Source organism: Mirounga leonina, unplaced genomic scaffold (assembly GCF_011800145.1).
Source record: "Mirounga leonina isolate KUSES-001 unplaced genomic scaffold, KU_Mleo_1.0 Mir_173, whole genome shotgun sequence".
In the NCBI taxonomy this organism is placed as follows: Eukaryota; Metazoa; Chordata; class Mammalia; order Carnivora; family Phocidae; genus Mirounga; species Mirounga leonina.
Genome location: NW_023270447.1, coordinates 78,677,740 through 78,702,640, shown reverse-complemented (window position 1 = coordinate 78,702,640; position 24,901 = coordinate 78,677,740). Strand labels below are relative to the sequence as shown.

General features: G+C 53.4%; 1 protein-coding gene across 1 annotated transcript in view; it reads right to left on the bottom strand.

Annotated features, from left to right (window-relative positions):
• ECE1 (endothelin converting enzyme 1) overlaps positions 1–24,436 on the bottom strand; it is a 113,679-nt gene extending 89,243 nt beyond the window's left edge. The window contains exon 1 of the mRNA XM_035019588.1: positions 24,306–24,436. Within this exon, the coding sequence (XP_034875479.1) occupies positions 24,306–24,308 (3 nt within the window). The 5' untranslated portion in view covers positions 24,309–24,436. The remainder of the gene's footprint in view (positions 1–24,305) is intronic.
• Between the last annotated feature and the right edge of the window lie 465 nt (positions 24,437–24,901).

Here is a 24,901-nt window from a genome sequence, read left to right as displayed (position 1 = left end):
CCAGCAGGGGATCTGCTGGAGATTCTCTCTCTCTCTCTCTCTCTCTCTCTCTCTTTCTCTGCCCCTCCTCCCACTCATGCATGCTCTCTCACTTTAACAAATAAATTCTCCCCCGCCCCCCCAAAAAAAGACAGAAGCACAAGTGCAAATGCTACTTCTAACTAGATGTGTGATCTTGGGCAAATCATTTAACCTCTCTGACCCTAAATTTCCTCATCTGTAAAACGGGTCTATTAACAGTACCTATATCTGACAAAATTAAATGCAAATATGTCGGTTAAGCACTTAGCCCATATGAGGCCCTCAGTATTGGCTGGTATTAACATTACCGTACCTTTTATTGGATTATCAGTGGTTCTCAATCTGAGGCGATTCTGCCCCTCTGAGGAGTTTCTGCATATATGTGGGAGCATTTTTGGTTGTTAGATGACTGGGGAGTCCTAGCATTTAATCCTGGGGGCCACAGTTGTTAAATTCCCACAGTGTATACAACAGTGCTGCGAAGTAACACAAATCGCCTCTCTCAAAATGCCAACAGCCCCTGCATTCAGAAACACAGGCTGCGGCGCCTGGGCGGCTCAGTCGGTTAAGCGTCTGCCTTCCGCTCAGGTCGTGATCCCAGGGTCCTAAGATCGAGCCCCGCATCGGGCTCCCTGCTCAGCGGGGAGCCTGTTTCTCCCTCTCCCTCTGCCCCTCCCCTCTGCTTGTGCTCTCTCTGTCTCAAATAAATAAATAAAATATTAAAAAAAAGAAACAGGGCGCCTGGGTGGCTCAGTCGGTTAAGCCACTGCCTTCGGCTCAGGTCATGATCCCAGAGTCCTGGGATCGAGTCCCACATCGGGCTCCCGGCTCGGCGGGGAGCCTGCTTCTCCCTCTGACCCTATCCCCTCTCATGCTGTTTCTCTCTCACACTCTCTCTCTCTCTCAAATAAATAAATAAAATCTTAAAAAATAAATAAATAAAAAATAAAAAAATAAAAATAAATAAAAAAAAGAAACAAACAAACACAGGCTGCTAATCTCAAAAGACTGTCCCAGTGTTCTTGATCTCCAAGTCCAACAGGAGGCAGTGTAGGGTGGTGGGTCTCTGGGTTACACAGACCTGCTTTCAATCCTTCTCTGCCACCAACAAGCCATGAGAACCTGAGCCTAGAGATATCATGTCACCTCTTTGGGCCTCAGTATCCTCATCTGTGAGAAGCGAATACTGACTGACCCGTGCCTGGTACGACTGCCTGGGGCTTGAACGGCGTGTTGATTACAGAGCCTCCAGAGCAGGGTCCTTGGGAGATGGTGGCCATTGCTCCTGCACAGTGAGGGAACAGGAGGGTGGGGCGGGGCAGATCCGAGAGTTACAGAACAGCCCTTCCACCCCGGCCGACTTTCCTGCAGCTCGCTGGTCCCTGCAGGATTGGGATCCCAGTGTCTTGCTGGTCAGAGTGTGCAGTGGGTCTCGTTTGGGAGGGACAACCGGGCACCGCCCTCCTTCCAGGGCAGAGGCCAGTGGGGGCCAACAGGAATAGCCCTGGGCTGCTGAGACAAGAGCAAAGACGGGAAGCACCGGGAAGGACCCTGAGCCAAGGGGACAGCTGAGCTGTGAACCAGGGCCTGTCAGTGGCTCTTGTGGCTTGTGTGCAAGGGCTGGAAACCTGCTATCTATCAGGTGGCGACTGCACCGTGATGCGATAAAGGGCTTTGCGTTTACCACACTTCATCCACAGAACAGCCCTGCAAAGTAGGAGGTTCTGCCCCCACTTGCACAGACAGGAGATGAGCTCGGGCAGAATGCACGACTTGTACAGTTGCACAGTGTGGACACAAGGACATAATCACCATTCTTCCTCTCTCCCTGTCTTCTCCCTCCACCTCCCACTGTCCCTCTCTCTCTCTCTCTCTCTCCACTCCCGCTCTACTCCATCCAATGGCCCCCTACTGCTCCAAAAATAAAGATAAACTACAAACACTTCAAGCTCTGGCCCTCCCATCTTATCGAGGCTTATTTCAAAACATCTGCACTCTCCCTACCCTAGGCCCCAGGCGCTCTGCTTTTCCTTTAGTCTTTCCTATTCCCTTATGCCCCAGGGCCGTTGCACACGCTGTATGCCTGGAGTGTTCTTCCCCTCCCAGCCGGTGAACATCACCTTTCCTTCAGATCACAGTGAGTGATCCAAGACCCCCTCTGACCTTTACTAAGTCAAATCCTCCCATTACAAGCACAGCACCAGGACTTCCTGGCTTAGTCACTACTGCAATGTCAAGCTTGTCTGAGGTTATCTGGTAAAGAGCAACCTGCCCCATGCTCTCCTCACATCAGTTCACAGGTATCTGTCAAGTACCTACTATGTGCCAGACGCTGCCCACGGTACTGCGGGGACAGTGGAGAACAAGCCAGATAAGGTCTCTACACCCATGGAACTCACATTCTGATGGCAGGAAACGGGAAGCTGAGGGCACCATATACACAAAGGGGTGGAGGTGGGAATGTAGAATTGGCTGCAAGGGGGAACTGTAGTCTGTCCAGCCGAAGCCGGGAGGACAGGCCTGGGACGGCCAGAGATGAGGCTGGAGAAATATGCAAGGACCAGGCAAGGAAATAGGCCCGGAACACCCTAGAAATCCTCTGAAGGAGCCTGACTTGCTCCCAGGGTAATGGGGAGCAACGGAAGGGTCTGAAGCAGGACAGTGACGGGGCTCGCCATGTGTTTGAGAGACGGCTGAGCCTGTGAGGAGGAAAGGTTGGAGGGCAAGGCTGGAGGCAGGGAGGCCAGGAAGGATGCTTTGACTTAATCCAGGCAAAGGAGGCCGACAGAGGCCAGCAAGGACAAGGAGGGGGAGGAAGGGGAAGGGAGGCGGAATATTGATAGAACTTGGTCAAGGACGCATCTGGGCGCCACCTCGAATTCCACTGAGGCCGCTGTGCTCAGCAGAGCCACCGACCGGGGTCAGCAGGGCAGGCAGAGTGCAGGTTTGGGAGGCAGGGGTGGCCCTCACCAGGGGGGCAGCACTAACACTGGAGGCCCAGCGGGGTCTGGGGGAGAGGAAGAGCCGATGGCCTTGGGGACCAGCCCAACGTGCAGCGGCCAGATGGGAAGGCGTCTCAGGCCACGGCACAAACCCTACCGAACCCCTGCCCAGTCCTCCTCAAAACGGCCGAGGTCGTGAGAAACAAGGAGAGTCTGGGAAACTCAAAGACCAGAGGGAGCTAGGGCGACATGAGGACAAAATGTGACATGGTGCCCTGGATGGGGACCTCACCACAAGAGCTGCTGAAATCCAAGCAGAGTGTGGGGTTTCATTAAGGGTAATGTAGCGGTGTGGACCCCTGAGGGCTGACTGGGGCACCACGGTCGCATACATGCTACCATCAGGGGAAACCGGGTGAAGGCGGATGCCAGAATTCTCATCATCTTTGCAGCTTGTCTGCCCACTGAAAATTACTCCAAAAAAAAATTACTCATTCTTATTTAAAAAAAAAAAAAAAGTTGCAGGATTCCTGGTCCCACAGATTGACTCTTGCAAGAAAAAGAAACGGGGTAGCAGGTGGTGGGCATCAAGAAGAGGAGTCGGCCCCGGGCGGGATGACACTTGGATCTGCACCCTGGTGGAAATCGTGTGTGTTTGCTGAAATCCCTGACAGGGGTTCCAACGCTGGGGTCATTTCCAAAACCAGGGCTCCTCACACTTTCCCAAAGGCTCCCAGAGAGCAAGCCTGTGCCCGGGGAGGTCTGAGGACACAGATAAAAGCCTTCATCGAAGCCCCATGTTTTTTTCATCTTAAAAATTCATGCCTCGGTTGCTCAGTCAGTTAAGCGTCTGACTCTCAGCTCAGGTCTTGATCTCAGGGTCGTGAGTTCAGGCCCTGCATTGGGCTCTGCACTGGGCATGAAGCCTATTTAAAAATAAAATAAAGTAAAATAAAATAAAATAGTAAAGTAAAATAAAATAAAAATTCATGCCAATTCTACATTCTATTCCAAAATAGTACCCTTTGATTTTGCTATAAAAATACCCCACTATATTCCCCAGGGCAGTCTCATGTACTGGTATGAAATGCCCAAATATGAAAATTAAGCATGGGGGCTCCTGGGTGGCTCGGTCAGTAGAGCATGTGACTCTTGATCTCAGGGTCATGAGTGTAAGCCCCACATTGAGCAGAGAAGTTACTTTATTTATTTTAAAGATTTTATTTATTTATTTGACAGAGAGATAGAGAGCACAAGTAGGCAGAGCGGCAGGCAGAGGGAGAGGGAGAAGCAGACTCCCCGTGGAGCAGGGAGCCCGACGTGGGGCTCGATCCCAGGACCCTGAGTTCATGACCTGAGCCGAAGGCAGACGCTTAACCGACTGAGCCACCCAGGCACCCCGAGCAGAGAGGTTACTTTAAAAAATAATAATAAGGTAAATAAAAATGAAGCCTGAAGCCTCAAGAGTGGATAAGCTAACTTGGAGAGAAGGCGGACGCAGGGGGACCAAAAGCTCTGTGGCCCTACAACCAGGTAGACGCTGTGCCAGGGACTCACAGTCATTCATTCTTTTGACAAATATTTATGTGCCTACCACATGCCAGTGCTGTTCTAGGTGGACCCAGCAGGGACCAAGACAGACCCAAATCCTTCTGTGTCAGTGGGAGGGGACAGAGGAAAATAAATAAGTAAAACAGGGAGTACGCTAGACTGTGGTTAAGTGCGACAGAAAAATCAAGTGGTGGGGGGATGGAGGTGGACAGAAAACGGGAAGGGCGGGCATTGGTCACCAGGGTGGCTGGGAAGGTGACACCTAAATAAGGACTCCAAGGAAGTAAGGTTGCTTTGCAGATGGTTTCTCATTTATTTTTCACAACTGTGGGTGGTATTTATTTGCCCTGTTTTATAGATGAGAAAGTGAGCCTCAAAGAGGTAAAACAATTGAGTTAAGGTCACCTAGAAAAAAAATGGGGGCTCTGGGGGAGGGTATTGGACTGGATGCAGGCCCCTCATTCCTCTCTGAGGAAGGTTAGGAGCACCCCCACCGCCCCTCCTTGAGTCCCAGCAGTCATCACTAACTGATCAAGCCCACAACCGCTCACTCCCTTGCTGAAGCTAGATTTCTAAACCCTTCCAACTCATCAGTAGGAGGGTGCTGCACCTCCCCTCCATGCACCTTCTTAACCTGATCAGGTTCAAGAGGTTAAGGGGTAGAATGGGCCAGCATGCCCCCGCCCCCCCACCTCCCGCCGAGGGTGCTGGGTGGGCAGAGGAAGGAGGAGGGGGGCCAGCGTTGGTCAAGGGGAGGGACCCTCCACCGGCTCAGCCCAGCACGGTTCTGTCTAGGGTGACCTTGATGGCTGCCAGGGATGTGGTTTACTGACTTAACAGCCTCTAGCTGCCCCACCAACAATCGCCCTGGGACCCCTCCATCCACGGCTAGAGCACTCTTCATAGATGAGAAACAAGGTTGGAGGAAACCGAGAGGGGGGTCTCCCCACCCCTGAACATTCCCCCTTCTTCCCACATAAAGAGAAACATTTCAGGGTTGAAGAAATGACTCATATTTCCCCAGAGAGGGCCAGGGCTGGGCTGAGTCGGTCTAGGGGAGCCCGAGGGTCCCTAATCAGCCTGCTGGCTCTAGCTGAGGTGGCTCTGGGCCCCAGGAAGGCAGGGGACAAATGGAGACAGAGATGGCAGAGACAAATGGCTAGTAGATCTCCCAACCCACCCTTGAGCGTGTCACTGGGTGTCACCCAGCATTGCTCAAATGGAACTTGATGGAGAAGAAAATTCCTCTGGACTTTCCTGAACGAGCTTTATGGCTGACTCACCGCCACCTGGGGACAGCAAGCGAATTCACAAAGCACCAAAGAAGGAAAAAATGGTTCCTATTAAGCAATCTCTTCAGTGGACGGATCAGAGATCACCAGCATAAATGCTCACTTACATTTTTGTTCCGGGTTTTGTTCTTTAAAGAAGCACATCCTACAATAGCTGAGGGTCGGAATGGATCGCAAAGTGTAATTTTATGTATTCAAGTCTACTTCTCCATTTGCTGGCATTAAACACTTAGAAATGTGTCCCCAGGGGCGCCTGGGTGGCTCAGTCGGTTAAGTGTCTGCCTTCGGCTCAGGTCATGATCCCAGCGTCCTGGGATCGAGCCCCTCATCGGGCTCCCTGCTCAGTGGGGAGCCTGCTTCTCCCTCTCCCACTCCCCCTGCTTGTTTCTCTCTCTCGCTGTGTCTCTCTCTGTCAAATAAATAAAATCTTTAAAGCAAAAAAAAAAAAAGAAAAGAAATGTGTCCCCAGTGGCAATATGAACGATCAATCGGCCACAGGATGGTTTGTCCCCCATCCCAAGCCCCTCCTTATCTCGGCCCTGTGAGGTCATGCCCTCCTCCGCTCATCCTTCACTGGACATGTGCGGACCGCAAGTGTGCCCAGACAGCCAGGGTCCCTGCCCTCGAGGACTTCCCCTCCAGGGGAGAGAAGTAACAGTCAGAATGAAAGTAACGACGTGGGTGCCCTGAGGACAGAACAGTGCCCGTTCTTCACCCAGCTCCAAAGGTGCTTCCAGCTGCCTGCCCTCCCCAAAGGGTACCACTTGCTCTCCTTCCAGGAGGATCTCCTGGACGGGGCTCCAGAGCAACCTTCTGCTCATCCGCCCTTGCTGGCCTTCTCTCGTCCCTGCCAGTGGCCCCTCTGAGCCAGAAGCACACGCAGCCTCCACCCTGATAGGGGACTCTTCATAGGAGCCTGCAAGAAACTCTGGCTCCGGAGTAAGCCAGAATACTGGCTCTTCCGCTTCTAAGCAGTGTGGCCTTGGTGGCTCACCAAGCCTCAGCTTCCTCATCTGTTAAGTGGGGACACAATAAGACCCATCTCTTGAGAGTCAATGCTAACGAAATGAGTCAACACACATGCTGCTCACCCCACGGCCTGGCTCAAAGTAAAAACTCACTAAACTGTGGTTCCTTGGTCCCGCTCCATGGAGCAGACAGGCCAGGGAACCCCGAGAACAGGTGTTAGAAAGAGTTATAAAGGGGCCCTGGTACTGGCCTCCTGATGTCGGCCAGAGGCTCAAGGAGCTCCTGGCTTCTCCGTGAGGCCGCTAGTGGTTCGTACGCCAACCTGCCTCATTTCCAAACCTACTGCCCATTTCACACCAGCGCCATGGTTTCCACAACCGAGCTCCCTACTGTGGGAAGGGGACTTTCTTAGACTTGTCCTAAACTTGCCTCACCCTGACCCAACAGGACCAGGGGGCCGAGCCAGTAGCAGTGAAGGTTTTCCTGCCCCTTCTCAGCCCTCATCTTTCTTTCATCCGATGTTCTGAGCCAACAATAGCTGCTTTCCAGGCTCGGTTGCCACCCAGCGCACTCCTCCCTGAGCAAAAATACCCATGCGGGGGATGGGGGAATCTAAGGGGGGGCCACAAAGTGGGGGGCGCTGGGCCGGCAGGGGCAGGGGTGTCAGGAGGAGGAGAGCACATTTCTTGAGTGCTTACCGTGTATCGGAGTGAGAAGGGCCCAGTCGCTGGCCTGGCGGAGATACCAAACCCCAGGAGACTGTGGGGGTGGCGGGAGGGCTGGTCTCCAGGAGAGCAGGGGAGCAAGTCCCCGGAAAGGGATCAGGCCCAGGTCCGAGGTCCGGGGCAATGCCCAGGGAGAAGAGTGAGGTGAGTGGGCTCTAGAACCTGGTAAGAAAAAGGAAGCCTGAACCCCAAAGAGATTCCAAATCCTAAGAAAAATGGGGGCTCAGATACAGAGGGCTGAGTTTCATGACAGGGGATTAGAGCTTTCTTGGATCCCAGGAGGGACCAGGGTGGGAGGTGGGGAGAAGCCTGCAGAGCTACAAATTCCCTTAATCGAACATCTCCGTGGTCTTATTTGCCAGACAAGGTTAACTGGGGGAAGAAAACAGAAATCTTAAAATGGTAGCCGGCAGTTTTCACTTCAAGAGGTTTGGAGGAAGGGGTATCTCCTTGCTTCTGGGGAAACCCCACTGGGCAACGAAGTTGGCCCGGGCTTTCTTGTGGCTCCTTTCTCTCCATGGTAGGGTATCTCCTCAGAGCCTTGGAACGCCCCCACCACCCTGCCCAGTGAGGGGCTGTTTGTGTGCAGTGTTTCCAGCCCCCACCCAGCCCAACTTCTGTGGACTCCTTCAAAGCCTGGGGAGGGCCTCGGTGCAGAGGTCACAGAGAAAGAATCTGGAGGTCAGAACACCACCCCTCCCCCCCCCCCCAGATGTTTCAAAGACAGAATCTGTGCACATAAAGCATCCCCCTCCCTAGAAGCCACCAGTCTTGGGGGGGGGGTCCAGACACCAGAAGGCCTGGAAGAACTCTGCAGGCGTGGCTGCCGGGAATCTGGGCCCTGAATCAGAGTTTTGTGGAAGGCCCTGGGATGTGAGTTTTGATGCTGAGCTATGTGACCCTGACCCAGAGCAGCTCACACACCTCTGTAGGCTCTGTTCTCACCTGTCAAAGCATTGGGCCAGATCCCCTGCTCCACCCCAATCAATCACCATCAACTCTAACCCTCAGTGTCTCTGCTTCTCCCTTACCACTACCACCAGCCTGGGCTTAACCAGCCCCTCTGACCCCCCATTCTTGCCCCTTCCCCCAAGTCCATCTCCAGTCAGCAGCCAGAGTGAGTTTAATAAAAGGCACATCAGATCCTGCCACCTCCCTGCTGGCACCCCTCCTAGGCCCTGCTGAACCCTCCACCCTGCTGGTTATAAATTTTTGCCTTTTCTTCTTTTGCCAGCTTAAATGGGGACTTTTGGTATAAAAGAAAATAAAGCAAATAAAGCCTAAAATTTATTGATTTGAAAACACACACACACACACACACACACACAGCTTTCCATGGCTCTTGGGATGAGGTCCAAATCTCTCACCTGGTTTACACAGCCTGTGGGGCCCACCCCTGGATCCCCCTCAGCTTCACCTTGGGTCACTCTTGCCCTTGCTTTCTACTCCAGCTACACTGAACATGCTATAGGTCATCCACCTCAGGGCCTTTGCACATGTTGTTCCCCTGGCTAGAATCTTTCTCTCCATCTTTTTAGATGGATAACACTTAACCCATCCTTCAGATCACTTCTCAACTGTTTTTCCTCACAGATGTCTTCCCTGACCCTAGGCTCCTCTGAGCCTCTGCCTGGTATGGGCTTCTCTGATAGAAGCTCACACAACATCCTGCTCATAATTAGAGATCCATGCGATTACTTATGACCATGTCTCTGTGCTCACCATTCACCACCCTGTGCCTGCACATAGTGGATGCTCAATAAATGGTAGCTATTGTCACCATTAATCTTCCCATATTTACCTTTCCATATTTATCTGGTTAGTGGAGCTGGATTCTGTGCCTCTAAGAATCTGTGTGTGAGACCATACAAAAGAGGCAGTGTGGGGTACTTGGAAGAATACCAGCCTTGGCAGCGGAGGGATCTGGGTTATAATCCCAGCTCTCCTACTACAAGCTGTTTGGCCTTGGGCAAGTCACCTAACTTCTCTGAGCCTCAGTTTCCTGATCCTTTTTTTTTTAGATTTTTAAGATCTTATTTTTAGGGACACTTGGGTGGCTCAGTCAATTAAGCATCTGGCTCTTGATTTCAGCTCAGGTCATGATCTCAGAGTGGTGAGATGGAGCCCCACATCAGGAGTCTACTTCTCTCCCTCTTCCTCTCCCTCTGCCCCTTCCCACCCCTCACACTCTCCCTCTCCCTCTTTCTCTCTCTCAAAATAAATAATCTCTCCACCCAACGTAGGGCTCAAACTCACAACCCCGAGATCTAGAGTTGTGTGTTCTACCAACCGAGCCAGGCAGGTGCCCCCTGATCCAGTTAATCTGAAGATTAAATTAATACTTTAGACAGATTGGTTACCAATGTCTTCATTATGACTGATAGAAATGTCTTTCAGGACTCCCTGCCTCCTTTTGCCTCAATTTCTGCTACCAAGCAATGTTCTAAGGGCTGAAATGACAAAATAAAATGCCGAGAACAATGCTGAGCCCAGAGAGGATATGTAATAAATCAGGATTTCCAAAGTGTGATGTGTGGCCCACCAGCATCAGAATCAGGGAGTTTGTCAGAAATGTAGGTTACTATACCCCCTCCAAACTTACTGAATCAGAAAGTCTGGGACAAGGGCAATGAAATTTGCATTTGCAACCAGAATCTCTGATGATTTTCATGCACACTCAAGTTTGAGAAGCATGGCAACCAACGCAATCTTCTTGCTGTTACCACTAACCTGTAATCCCTGGGGGCCCTGACTCTAAGCCCAAAGGTTATCTGGAATGGGGTTAGAGTATCTGTCACCAGAAAGGCACATGGTCCATCATAAACTGATATGCTTCCTAATGGCTTAAAAACATGGGTCAGAGACAAATACCCTATGATTTCACTCATCTTTGGAATTTAAGAAACAAAACAGATGAACATAGGGGAAGGGAAGGAAAAAAAAATAAGATAAAGACAGAGAGGGAGACAACCCATAAGAGACTCTTAACTCTAGGGAACAAAAATGAGGGTTGCTGGAGGGGAGGCGTGCGGGGGATGGGTAACTGGGGGATGAGCATGAAGGAGGGCATGTGATGGAATGAGCACTGGGTGTTCTACGCAACTGATGAATCACTAAATTCTACCCCTGATATTATACTACATGTGAACTAACTTGAATTTAGATAAAATCTTGAAAGAAAAACAAAACAAAACACATGAGCATAGGCCTTGGGATTAGACAAATCAAAGTATAAATTCTGGTCCTTCTACACATTTGCTTAGCTGTGGGACCTCAGATAAGTGGCCCGACCTCTCTGAGTCACCTTCCTCAATTTTACAATAGTGATAAACAACACCACCTGCTAGGGTTGTTGGGATAATCTGAGGAAGTGCCTTATGCAAAGTATATTTCAGGTGCTAGGTGGGAGGAAGCGGGGGAGGTGAAAAACCCAACAGGAAGTGTTTCACTGTCTCCCCGAGCCTCCTCTGCTGCCACAAGGGCTCGGGGGTGGAATGTGTGTGTCCTTCTCACACATCACAACTCCTGGCCATCTAGAGAAGGCGGAGAGACCCTCCCTGAGAGGCTGGTCAACCACCCAGGGCCCTTGCAGAAGGGGCAGTCAGCCAGGTTTGCGAGGAGCAGAAGCAGGGGTTATACGGGAAATGACGGGATTGTTGTCCAGGGCCCACCCGGAGGGACCTGGGACCAGAAGAGCCACGTCTCCCAAGGTCAGGCCTTGCAGGGCAGTGGAACCACGCATGCCCTGCTGGGTGAGAACACAGACTCTGAAGACAGACTGTTCGGGTTTAAATTCTGGTTCTGCTACCCCTGGCTCCACCTGGCTGGCAAACTCCTACTCATCCTTTAAGACCCAACCAAACCGGGCGCCTGGGTGGTGCAATAGGTGGAGCGTCTGACTCTTGATTTCAGCTCAGGTCCTGATCTCAGGATCATGAGCCCGAGCCCCATGTCAAGCTCCATGCTCAGTGCAGAGCTTCACTCTCTCTCCCTCTCCCTCTGCCTCTCTCGCTCAGGCTCTCTCTCAAATAAATAAATAAATAAATAAATCTTTAAAAAAAAAAGGCCCAACTCAAGTATCATCTCCCCAGGCCAACTTAGTCATCCATTTCTCTGGGCCCTCAAAGGCTCCTGCCCACACACTCAAATACTATTCAGGAATTTACCTGTTGACTTGTCTATCTTTCCCACAGGCCTGGGAGTTCCTGGAGGGCACCCTCATATCTGGCACAGAAGATGCACTCAGCTAAATGTTGATTTAGTTTGAATGCCAACCTTCTCAGCCTTCTGGTTCCCTTCCTTTCCCTCACTAAATGCTCCCACTCTACTCCCTGTTCCTCTCCCCGATACAGACCCTTGATTCTCTAGGATTTTAGCTTCCAGATCCCTCTCTCCTGAAGGTCTGAACCTGCTCATCGCAGAGCTGATGTGTAAGGAAGGTTGCAGAGAAAGACCTAATATTCATTACTCCACCTATGCTGACTCCAAGGACTCCCATGGAAGGTGAGGTGCTCAGAGCCCGTGAGACTGCCCGGTCCTCAGGACTGTGGGGAAAAATCAGTTCTAGATGAAGCAACTCCAGCATGACGGTTAAGAACCTGGGCTCTGGGACCAAACGGTCTGGAGTTCACATCTTCCTCTGCCGCTTACTGACTGAGAGAGATACATTGTCTCTCTGTGCCTCAGTTTCCCCCCCTGTAAAATAGGGATAATAATAAATACCTCATAGGGTTGATGTGAGGACAAAGTGAATTTATAACATAAAACATTCAGCACTATGCCTGACACACAGCAAATAACGCCATGAACACCGTTATCATCACATAATAGCTAAGCCGGGGAAACGCTGCTGGCAGGAAAGAACAAACAGATTACTGAAGAAAACCCTAATGTGGGCAGAAGTTAATATATCATTTCCCCCCAAGGAATCATCAGGTGTCAGTGGCCCCAGAAAGCCTTCTCTGAAGCAGCGTGCCCAGCGCTGTGCAGATTGTGTTCTAACCACAGCACAGCCATGTTTCCTGGGCTCACCATGGACCGTGGGCTCACTCAGAACAGCTCTGCCTGCATGTTCTCCCAGCACAGGCTGACACAGAGCAGAGTTGCGGGGAATGTCTGCCAAATAAACAAGCTCACAATGTAACCCGAGTCCTTGACCGAGGTTCCAAGCACAGTCCTTCCGGGGAGGCCCCTTTCATTGGTAAGGCAACTCCCCATCGCCCATAGCACGCATCCCTAGAGAACCCCAAATCCCTCCCGAGCCCACCAGGAGCTGGGAATATAGAGAGTAAAAGGCAGGGGCTCTGCTAGAACTCCATCTAGAAATAAAATCAGCTCACATATACTAGGCACTTCCCGTATGGTAGGTATGGATCCTACACTTTATAAGAATTATGTTGCTTGTTTAAACAACTCTATGAGTTTGGGACTATTATTATTCCCATTTTCCTCAGGTAGAGGCAAAGGCGAGGAATTAAGGACTTTGCTTGAGGTTGCTTGGGCGAATGGCAGTGCTGGGATTCAAACCTACGCAGGATGGTCCCGGAGCTCCAGCTCTTGATCTGTGTTCACACAGGGAGACGTGACAGGGTGGGAAGTCTCACCCAAAGTGACTTGTGCCCTGACAGAAGGCAGTCCGGGCTAGGAAGTGAAGGCGGCTCTGGCAATGCCTGAGAGATGGGCGGGAGCTGGTCAAGAAGATTTCTAAGAACAGCTGTGGAAAGAGGAGTAGGCCTGATGTCGTTATCAGTGACGCCCACCTCTCTGAGTCGAGCACTGAATATGCACCCCGCATGCTCCAGTCACATCAGCTCTCATGTCATTTTAGTGATCACCCAGGGAGGTGGCTGTTACCCCCACTTCACTTCCCTGCTCTTAAGCCTCAGGCCACACCATACAAATGGGAATCAGTGAGTGTAGGGACCCGATGCAGAAGATGGGAGCCATGCAGCATTCCATCCTAGGCCTGCATTTACTGTCTGTCTGCCCCTTACTCAGGCTGGAGGCTGACACAACAGCCCCAGCCCACCTGAGCTGGGCGCACGCGCGCGCGTGCATGTTGGGATGGTGGTGCTGGCAATTAAGGACCTTGTTACAGGGTCTCCCAACTATATGGGGAAGTAAAATAAGCAAGTAGCCATGGAGTGGGCTGACGAAGGCAATATCCTCATTTCCCCTGCTTCAGTGCATTCACCAGAACTAGAAATCAGCACAAGTGAAGGCTAGTCCCCAGACATTCTTTCCAGCACGTCACAAGGCTTAGAATGACAGAACCACAACAGTAATAATGTCAATAACACCTCCCATTACTGAGGACCTACTATGTGCACCATCCTACAAGCTTTACAGCTTTACATTAATCATTTCAACCATTCTTCATAATGCCACCATGAGAAATATGTTACTATTATCCCATTCCGCAGCGGCAAAAACTGAGGCTCAGAGAGAGTCACTGGCCCAAGGTCACCTAGCTGGGACAAGAACCCAGGTCTGTCTGGCTCTGAAACCCACATCTTAACCAGAAAGAACGCTAGATTAGGGGTCCAAGAGACCAGCGTCTAAGTCCTGCTTCTAACTCCCCATGTGGCCTCAGGCAAATCTCCTCCCCTTTCTGAGCTTTTGTCTTCCCACCCGGGGTCGGTCTAGATGTCTAAGTCGCACTCCCACTTCAACCTTCTGTGACTCTGAGAACCGCCATGCCCTCTTGCCCTCTCCCCGCCCACCACTCTGGGAAGCCCAGCAGGATGCCAGAGAGCCACCCACTCCACACCCGCAGAAAAACATGAAGTATTGCCTTCTGGCTGCCTCGTGACCCAAACCAGCCAGGACACCCAGAACCGCAAAGCCACAAGATTCCCTCGAGCCGGGCTGTGGAAGCAGGAGCCCAGAGGGCAGAGGGGCCGGGCAACCCCTCACAGCCGCCACTTCCTCTGCCCTCACTTCTCGGCATGGTGGACGGAAGTGGGGGTGGCAGGCTTTGGCTCCGTGCCCTTCTGGCCCATTTCTCTGGGTCCCCATGGCCTGGGGTGGTTAGAATGTGGTCAGTTTGGGGGAATCCCGAGCTCACTCTGGAAGGTCAAGTTCAAGTGGAGGTTTTAGGACAAAAGCCTTTGCTGGGCCTCAACGGCAATTTTCGCCCACCTCGCTCTGTGGCCGGAACGTCTTGTGGCTTCTGGGATGCCCTGTCTCCCTCTCTCCCATCCTCTGAAGTAGCTGCTAAGATCCCAGATCTTGGAGTGAGACAAGCCTCCCCCTCGGAACAGGTGAAAAGCCCTAAGATCCTGCTCCCCTTTTACCTGACACCAGCCTCCCTGCCTCACTCCTGCCCCCTGCAGTTCATCCTCCGCCCAGCAGCCAGAGCCTTGCCAAAACCTAAACCAGTCAATCCCTCTTGCTCGGAGCCCTGCAGGGGCTTCCCATCACTCTCAGAACAAAATGCCAACTCCCCTAGGCCCTGTCCCCACACTTGACAAGGCCCTGCATGACCTGGCCCCTCCACGTCCACCTTTTCCTACCCCTGTTCCCCTTGCTCCCTCTGCCAAGCCACATCAGCCTTCTGGCTGCCCAAAACATGCCAAACCCCACATCCCTGTCTCGGGCTCTTTGCACTTGCTGTTCCTCTGCTCAGAACTCACCACTCCCACATCTTTGCCCAGCTACCCTCTCCTCATCCTCAGGACTCGGCTCGATGTCACCTCCTTCCTTGCCCACCCATTTGAGTAGCTCCCTCCCCACCTCTCAGCTAACTCTCCACCACATCACTGTTTTCTTTCCTTTCTCTGAAGTGATCCTTCTGGTTGGTTGGGTTGCCTGCACAGTCCCTCTCCTACAATACATCTCCTTAAGGGCAAGGATTTTGCTGCCCCATCCACTTTGGTCCCTACAGTGAGGTAGGACCTCATTTTGTCCTTACAGCTCTGCAGGTGAGGATGCTGGAGTTCACAGAGGTAGACTGACTTGCCCAAGGTCACACAGCCAGGAAGTGGCAGGATTGAGACCCAGGTCTGCCTGATACCCAGGCCATTTCTGCAAAGCCTCCATGGGTGACACTCTCACTGCCAGGGGCCCACTTTGGGGGGCTCTCATCCAGAGAGGACTGATTCACAGTGAGGCTCTTAGCAAGGGTACCAAGAATGAAGGGCCTGTCCACTTCCTCAATGGTCCTTCCTCAGAGATACAGGGCAGCCGGGGCTCACCAGGGGGGCAGGCACAACCCTGGAGGTGAAGAAGCATGAGCAAATGCCTCCCAAATGAGGGGAGCCCACCAGAAACTGGGGAGCTGGGGAAACCTTCAATCCACCCAGTGTTGTGCAGAAGGGGAAACGGAGGACAAGAGCAAGGAAGGGATTTACCTAAGGTCACAAAGACTGGTAAAGCCTCATGGCCTAGGGTCTCCACATCCAGAAACCCCTCCTTGTGATGAGAAATGACAAGTAAGACCCAAAGCCCAGGTTCTAGGAAGAGTGCCTCCCAGAGTTGCCAGGCCCCGAGGGCGGGGGCAGGGCCGGCAGGGTGGATCTGAAGCATTAAGACAAAGAAAGGTCTCAAATTTCTTCCTTCTTTCAGAAAAGATTCATCAAGAGTCTACTCAAGGCTAGACCCTAGGCCTGTCCGCCGAGGTGAACAATACACTGGGGAAATGGACACCTCCCTGGAGAACCACCTGGTAGTTTCTCTGAGAATGAAAGACACACACACCCTCAGACCCAGGAGGCCCCCTCCCAGTACCCACCCCCCGACGAGAAATGAGTGCATAGGTCCACCGAGAGACACACAGGAATGTCACAGCTGCCCAGACAGGAACGTCGTCCATATGTGTGCATCTGCCCAGAGGGCCGCCAGGCAGCCTGCAAAGGAGCACATTCTGGAACATGCAACGACATGGGCAAATGGAAAACCGTTCACTGTTGACTGAAGCTGAAGGAAACCAGACTCAAGAGTACATATTATGAATTCATGCAGATAAAGTTCAAAACCAGGTGAAACTGGGGTGACAGAAAGCAGATCAGCAGCCACCTGTCGCAAACAGTGATGGAAGGGGGCACCTGGGAACTTTCTGGGGAGGTGGAAATGTTCTATATTTTGCTCTAGCTGGCGGTTATGCAGGTGTATAAATTTGTAAAAACAACTGCACAAGACGTGTGCATCTTACTTAAGGAAATTATACCACGACTTTAAAAATGCCCAATCTTGGGCGCCTGGGTGGCTCAGTTGGTTAAGCGACTGCCTCCGGCTCAGGTCATGATCCTGGAGTCCCTGGATCGAGTCTCGCATTGGGCTCCCTGCTCGGCAGGGAGTCTGCTTCTCCCTCTGACCCTCCCCCCTCTCATGTACTCTCTCTCATTCTCTCTCTCTCAAATAAATAAATAAAATCTAAAAAAAAAAAAAAAAAAAGCCCAATCTTGCCCTTAGGAAGCGCACAGCCCCACAGAACAGGACTGGCGAATGGTTCTCACAACCACGATCATAAGAGAAGCTGCTATCGGCGGGAGCCCCGCTGTGTCGGGATTGAGCCGGCTTCTTCGGGTAACACTTCCCACCACTGCACAGCACAGGCCCCAATATCTCCATGTCAGAGTGAGGAAAATGAAGCTCAGAGAGGTGACGCAGGGCGTCCAAAGGGACACACACAGCAAAAAGGAAGGGAGCAGTCCCCACCTCCCTGTTCTCCCCACCCCACACCGTGAGGTCGCTGGTCCCCACGTGGCCACCTCCTCTCCGGGGCTGAAGGGAACAGTGAGTGTGGACTGGACTTCTGTGAACGAGCTGCTTAGGAAATGAGTTCTTCCTCCGCCTTCCGCCCCCTCCCTCACCCCCTCACTGCCACAGATCTCTGAGGTCATTGCAGCCCTGGCCTTCCGCCCGATGAGAAGGAGCCCCAGAGGCCGGGCAGCTGTGTGTTGGGGGCGAGGGGGGCTGTTGACCAAGGGGCTTTCTCTACTCCTGGGCTCCCCCTGACCCAGGCCGTGGCCCCAGAGGGCCGGGAGGGCTTGAGGTTAGAGACCCCACCCTTGGCTCCAGCTCACAGGTGACGTAACCCAGTGTCTGGACTCCGAGAATCATAAAATGTTGGTTTGGAATAACAACCACCACCACCATCACCACTGTCTACTCAGTTCTTTTTTTTTTTTTAAAGATTTTATTTTATTTATTTGAGAGAGAGAGAAAGAGAGAAGCAAGCATAAGCAGGGGGAGGGGCAGAGGGAGAGAGAGAAGCAGACTCCCCGCCGAGCAGGGAGCCCGACGTGGGACTCGATCCAGGGACTCCGGGATCATGACCTGAGCCGAAGGCAGTCGCTTAACCAACTGAGCCACCCAGGCGCCCCCCTTTTTTTTTAATTTTTTTTTTAAGATTTTATTTATTTATTTGAGAGAAAGAGAATGAGAGAGAGAGCACATGAGAGGGGGGAGGGTCAGAGGGAGAAGCAGACTCCCCGCCGAGCAGGGAGCCCGACGCGGGACTCGATCCCGGGACTCCGGGATCATGACCTGAGCGGAAGGCAGTTGCTTAACCAACTGAGCCACCCAGGCGCCCGCTTACTCAGTTCTTATCCTGTGCCAAGAGCTAGAGCTTGTTTCATGGATCCTCGCCAGTGTCCCCCCAAAGTAGGTACAGTTAGGATTTCATTTTACACGGGAAGAACCAGAAGCTCAGAGGGGTTAGGTGACTTCCCACAGCCTCACAGTGAGGAAGCGGTGGCACGGGGATTCAAACCCAGGTCTGCCCGCTTTGGGCCCATGCTCTGAACCAGAGCATCATGCATGTAATCCTGCCTGTTATGGCTGAAAGCGCCCCCTGAGTAGGTCCGTTCCAGCCACATGGCGCTACAGACGGGAGAACTAAGGCCCAGGAAGAGAGAGTCTCTTGCTCGGAGCCACATGAAAAGTTCGTGGCAGGGCTTGGCCGGGAAGCTACATTTCTACCCTTGGCCTGGCTTTCAGTGACCAGAGCCTCGAAGCAGGCCACGTGCACCTGGATGGGCAGCGTGTGGGAGGCAGGGAGGCCTGGTTCCAGGCAGAGGTAAATATTGACATGGTGGTGTTTACACTGTAACCCTACTCCTCAGGGCTGCCTCACACCCGGCCTGTCCCCGCCAAGGAGGAAATGGAGCTTGTAGGGAGGAGAATGGGGGGGAGGAGGCTCATGGGCCAGGGGCTGCTCCTCGTGCTCCCTGGGGCCAGTGGGCAGGAAGCCTGGCACATCTTCAGGCAGGGGGCTGCCACGACCCACAGAGTAAGGCCAGGAGCCTGGGAGATGGCAACTGAACTGGGAGTCACAGGCCTGGGTTTCAGTCCTAGCTCTGCCACAGATTGGCAGTGGGACCCAAGAACAGTTGGTGAATGGGGAGGAAAGGGCCTGGGTAACTGTCAAGGGCTGTGCAAAGGTGAAAGATAAATAACAACATTTCAGCCTGGTCAACGTGCGGCCCCAACCATCTCCCAAAGCCTCTGGCCGCTGCCTGGCAGTCCCATCCCTGTCCCCAGGGGCCTTTCCTGGGAAGGCAGAGTTTCTGCTGAAGTGGGTGGCAGCTTGGAACCGAAGCCAAAATCTTGAGGAATCAGGAGGCTGCTGCCTGGTTCCAGTCCCTAGTTGCCTAAGTGATCTGTGAGTGTCAGCTTCCCTAGCTCTGTGCCCGGGATAAATCTACTTCCTGGGGTTCCAGTGAAGGTCAGAGAGGTTTACATTTAAGTGCCAGGCACATGGTAGGTCCTCATTTTGCCCCTCGGTCTTCCCACCTATGAAATGGGGAAGTTGAATCAGATGGTTAGAACGCAAGCACTCTATGGTTTTAAGTTCTAGCAGCCAGGGCCTCCTCTCTGTCTCGGAGCCCTGAAGTTAGATACTCCCTCAGCTAATTTCCTGAATGTTCTCCAGAAACTTGTTCCTCTGTTTACATCTCCCCCCAAAAACCCCCCACCTCAAGGGCTGTGGGGAGGAGGGAGCTGTTCCAAGGCTTGTCAGTGAGCCAAGACAGGGCTGTGGATCTTTTTGCCACCTCTGTCCTTGGGGACCCCTGGGGAAAGGGCAGAACTCCAAGGCCCTAGACCCCCAGTGCCACTCACTGACTGTGGGGTTCAATCAGCGTTGGTCATTCATTAAATTTCACCCCTACCCCCAGACTATAACTCCTTAAGGACAGGAGAGTATCTCCTTACTTTCATTTCTCTAAAACGTGGCTCCTAGGAAACATACCATCCCACTAACTGTTGCCATAGGAAGCACAAACGCCACCTCTTCTGGGAAGCCTCCCCTGATACATACTCATGGCCAGGGTGACCCTGGAGCTGTATCCCCAGATTGGCACTATCATCTTCTACCTGGTTTTAGAGCTGTTCTGAAATTTCGTCCTTCTCTTTAGATCAAAGTTCCTTGAGGCCAGGAGCCCCACTGGTTGTTTGTATGAAAGGATGTGGGGAGGATGGTCAATGTCCACAGGGAAAGGGCTTTGTGCGACCTCCAGGGCCACAGCCTCCCCTCTCTTCACTGCCCATTTTGGGCAGCACGTTGGGGGTGTGGGGTGAGGTAGAAGGGGCAGTAACTAGTATCTAGACCACCAGCGGCTCTCCTAGGACCACTCCACCTGCTTCCTAACTGGTTTTCCGGCTTCCAGCCTCACCCCTCCTACCCTGAAGCAGCTTGCTGACTGTCTCAAAACACAACTCTGACCACATCACTCCCCGTACTCTAAACTCCAGAGTGGCTCCCCACTGTCCTTAGGATCGAGGCCCCAAATCTTTAACAAGCCCCTCCCTGCATGCATCTGCCCGGGCCACCGCCCATGCATCATCTCCTCAGCCCCCAGACACCATAATTCCTGAAGGCACCATGTTTGGTCCCAACTCGCACCTACTGCTCCCTCTGCCTGGAACCCATTCATCCTTTAGACCATGCGTTCTTGAGACCACGGCTTTAATGCCACGTCCTCAGGGAGCCTTGTCTGATCCCCAGGTGAGGTTCCCCTATCTGCTCCCGAGCACCCTGCATGTCTCCTTGGCAACCGCAATTGCACTTCTAATTTCCTGCTCCTTATCTGCCGGTCTGCCAGACTGTGGAAAGAGAGATCTATCGCTCTCCCTCATGCGGACGGCAGCCCTGACACCTGGTACCGTACCAGGCAGGCTTGTTTGCTGAATGAACGAATGAACGCAGCACTCTGACTGTGGCTGGGGTGCTTACCTAGTTGACGAAAAAGAAAAAAAATGGAGTGGAAATACAAAAAGTCGTAAATCTTTGCCAAAGGCTCCTCCCTCGCAGTAGACATCAAAGTGTGGACTTTAGCCAAGCGGGTTATGTCGTGGCCAATGCCTGAAACTTTCTGCTGAACCCACCTTGGAGGCAGTCCTCTGACTACTCAAATCTTGCTGCTCCCCATGGGGCCTGGTCTTTCCAATTCTGTCTAGGCAACAATCTACTTCGTCGTTAACAAAAATTAACGACACAACTGCTTACCAAAAATCTTCACAATGTCAGGAGAGCTGAGTGACCCGGGTACCAGCATAGACGCTGACCCACAGAGGGAAGGGTACTGCTGGCCTCTGGGAAGCCAGAGCGAGCCCAAGTGGACAGGTGCAGGGGGCGTGTGGCTGGCCTCCCATCTTCAAAGAGTAATACCTCCCCTCAAGTTCTTAAGCATTTCTACATTGTATGCTAGATTATATCCTCATGACATCCTGTCAAGGAAGCAAATCTGCCCCACTTGGTAGGAAAGGAGGTGCAGAGAGGGGGAAGAGTTGACCCAAGGTCACACAGCAAGCCGGTGGTACATCTGGCATTCAAACCCAGGCAGTGGACCCTGTCCTCAACTCAGCCACTTACAGTAAAGATGATTCCCAACACTCAGCCATGGCTTTAGGCTCAGCCCCTCGGCTGGAATGTGGAGGAACAATCTCAAACCGCCACATCGGCAGACAGGGAACACTGGGTTGGGCCTCCTTTCCCCCAACCTGTCTGCCTGGTAACCCTCTATACATACAAGAGGCTTGTGCCTGCTCTGACCCTATCTTGCTGTGTGACCCTGGGCAATCTCCTTCACCTCTCTGTGCCTGTTGTTGGGTGGTACGAGGACAACCGAAGACAGGAGATCTAAAAAGCCTTCTCAGAACCTTCATCCCAAGCCTGGGCTGGGGGTTCCAATTGAGGCCTTTAAGAACTGCACTGACTCTCCACCAAAGGATTAGAGCCCTCGGTGGGGAGCTGGGGACCATCAGGGGACACTCAGCCAGGACAAGAGGAAATAGCCCACCCCCTCTCCAAAGGAGCCCTGTTAGGAACCTGGGGGCCAGGGGAAACTTGGCCATGCTGGAGGGGAGGGAACGTGGGATTTGTTTAAAACCCATGGAGCAGGAGATCCAAGGAATAAACTCTTTAGTAGCCCTGAATCACCCCCACCTCAGGAATGAGCACAGGGACTAGTGTTTAGGGGAAACCAAAATGACAGGGGCCAAGTAGGCCTGACGTCAGGCTCCAACCCACCCACCCCCACACCCCCACAAATGGTGGGTCAATAATCCCCAGTGGTGCTCCAACTCCTCAGGCTAAGCGTTCGGCCATCTGGCCCCAGCCATGTCCCTTGGCCACTTTCTCTCCTCTTCTCTGGCTCTCTCCTGTCCAGGTGCCAGGCAAGCCCCAAGAGCGTTCCTCGTTGTTCTCACGCCCCTGGTCCTCTGTTCACAGAGGTTCCCCTACCTGGAAGTTCTTTCCAATTCAGATGCCACCTGCTCAGTGAAGCTTTCTCTCATCTCTCCAGCCAGGAGGAACTCCTCGCCTGGCATGATACTTCTGCCTCTCCCAAAGATATGCCATTTGGCCTGAGGATCCTTACAGACATTTATGAATTGGCAGAAGCTCCCCTAACACCGTCTTGATGACAGTTTTTCCTCCTTAGCATAGGGTATATAGTAAGTGTTCAATAAATCTTCGTTGGATGATGAACAAAGGAATGGTTCTCTAAGTATCACTGTCCCCTTCTTCTCCCTTCATGATAACCTGTAATTCTTCTTCCCAACTAGCAAATAGGTTAGATTCACACAGAACTTCCCAATTTGAGCTTAAGGTTGTAAAGAAAGGAAATAAAGCTGTATTGGAGCAAACACTCTCACTGGGTTATCTCACCAAATCCCCACACCACCCCTGCAAGCGAGACCTTTCATCTCTTCTCACAGATGAGGAAACTGATGGTCAGAGGTGAGCGTTCAACTTGATCCAAGTCCCTGCGGGTAAGTGGGAGAGCCAGGCTTTGAACCTGAATCTATTTGATACTAAAGCCTGGAAGGTTTCTCAGGTTGTAAGACTCTGAAAAGTATCTCCAAGGCAAGGTGCCCTCTCCTTCTTTGGTTTCTAAGGAGGAAAAAGTTCTCTTTCTGAGTAACTTAGGTCAGGGTGGGTTTGAAAGCAGAGTGAATGATAATGACCTCAATGTCTCACACCCTTTTATTGCTTGTATGCGGAGACCTTAAATCAAGGACCAGGCCACAGGGTGTGAGCTCCCTGCCACCAGAACTGTCCAAATAGAGCATTCCAGGGGAGGGATTCCTGACCAAGGAGGTAGGTTGGGTCCAAGACACAATTTCATTATTACTTACTCTGGACAGGCAAATGGCAGAGGGGGAGGCAGATGTTGGTGGGGAGAGGAGAGAGGAGGGAAAAGGGATGTTAGAAGGGGACTCCAGCTCTGGGCAGAGCAGAGGTTGGTCCTGGGGCATCACTGGGGGGCTCTTCATACCTACAGGGGTCTCATCTTGCCCCCACCTGGTCCCCTTCAGGCTTGACAGCATCATCACAGAGAAATGGAGGTGGCTGTATCCCTGGGACAAGCAGCCATCATCACTGGCACATGCCCTCCTCAGGCACTACCTGGTGACTTGTACTCAATTCACAGGACACAGAACAGGACCAGGAGAGAGAATCAGAAGGGCCTGTCCAGGGGAAAGCAAAGAGAAGTAGGTGGCTTCCACCCCCATGATGCAGAAGTGATCATCAAGCCCTAGAGAGATTATTGAAAGGTCCAAGCTTTCCTTCCGGAGACAACACCCCGCCCTAAAACAGCCCCAACAAGCCCAGCCTCAACCAAAAGAGTTTCTTTCCTGGGGCTCCAGAAACCCCCATGAAATCCCCCTGCCAAGTCCCTTCTCCCTGGTGTTGCTGACCAACCCCCTCAGCAACCCCCTCCTCTGAGGACCCATTCCTGGGAGATGCTGGGGAGAGCGAATCACTGAAAGCAGGGTCCCCAAGTGTTCCCTGGTCTCTGACAGCCGCCAACCTAGCTGCCTCCACTCTCCACTCCCTCGGGCCATAGTGGGATAGGCAGTCTCCGAGCGCCTCGACCTCTACGGAGCCCTCAGAAATGCCCTAGGCTCGGCCACCCCCGACGCCCCAAGCCCAGCCTCAGCCCCAGATCGACCTCGGCGACCCGCGACATTCAGGTCCAACTGGATCCAGCCGCTCGGAAATTGTGCCCGACCCCAGTATCGGACCCAGCCCGGATGCCAGGGGTCTCCACTCCCTGCTCGGACTTCCGAACGCCCCAGACTAGAATTGCACCAACTCTCCCCGAACCGAATCGGCCACCCCGAGTCCTCCAGACCCGGCCGGGGCCAGCTGCCCAGATCCAAGCTGGGCGCGGCGGCTCCCGACGGAACCGCGGCGGCGCCGCCCGGCCAGCCGAGCCTGGCCCGCGCGCCCCCCGACTCCACGCCTTCCGAGCGAGAGCCGCAGCCCGCGCCCAGCCCCCCGCGAGCCCGGCCGAGTCCCACCGCGGCGCGGCCGCCGGGGCCGTCGAGGCGGGGCCGGGTGCGGCGGCACTCACCATAGCTCGCGCGCTCCGCTCCCGCACCGCGCCGCTCCCCGGGCCGGATCCCGGCTCTCGGCTCCCGGCCGCGCTCTTGGTACGGCGCGGCTCGCTGGCCCCGGCCGCGCGCTCGGCTCCCCGCGGGCGAGCGCGGCTCCGGCGCCTGGTCCCGGGAAGGCGGGCCCGCCAAGCGGCCAATGGCGGGGCGCGGGGACCGGGCCGCGCAGCCAATCACGCCCCGAACCCGGCCTCGGCCGCGCCCCCTTCGCCTCCTTAACCCCCGGCGCGCCGGGCAGGGAGAGGGGGTGCGTGCGGACCGCGCCGCGGGCGCGGGCAGGGCCTCGGGCTGCGGGGTGCGGGGTCGGGACCTCGCCGAACCCGGCTTCGGGGGCAGGCGGAGCCCGAGGAGCGGCTCAGCTGCGTCTGGTGCGCGGCGCCAGGAGCCTCGGCGACCTTTGTCTCCTGCCTGGCGCCTGCTCGGGAGTGTGACCCAGGGCGCTGCAGCTGCGCGTGTGTTTTTGTGGTGTGTGTGAGTGTGTGTGTGTGTGCGCGCGCGCGCGCGCGCGCTGGAGGGGAGGAGTGTGGGGAGGAGGACCGAGAATAAGCGGGGAAGG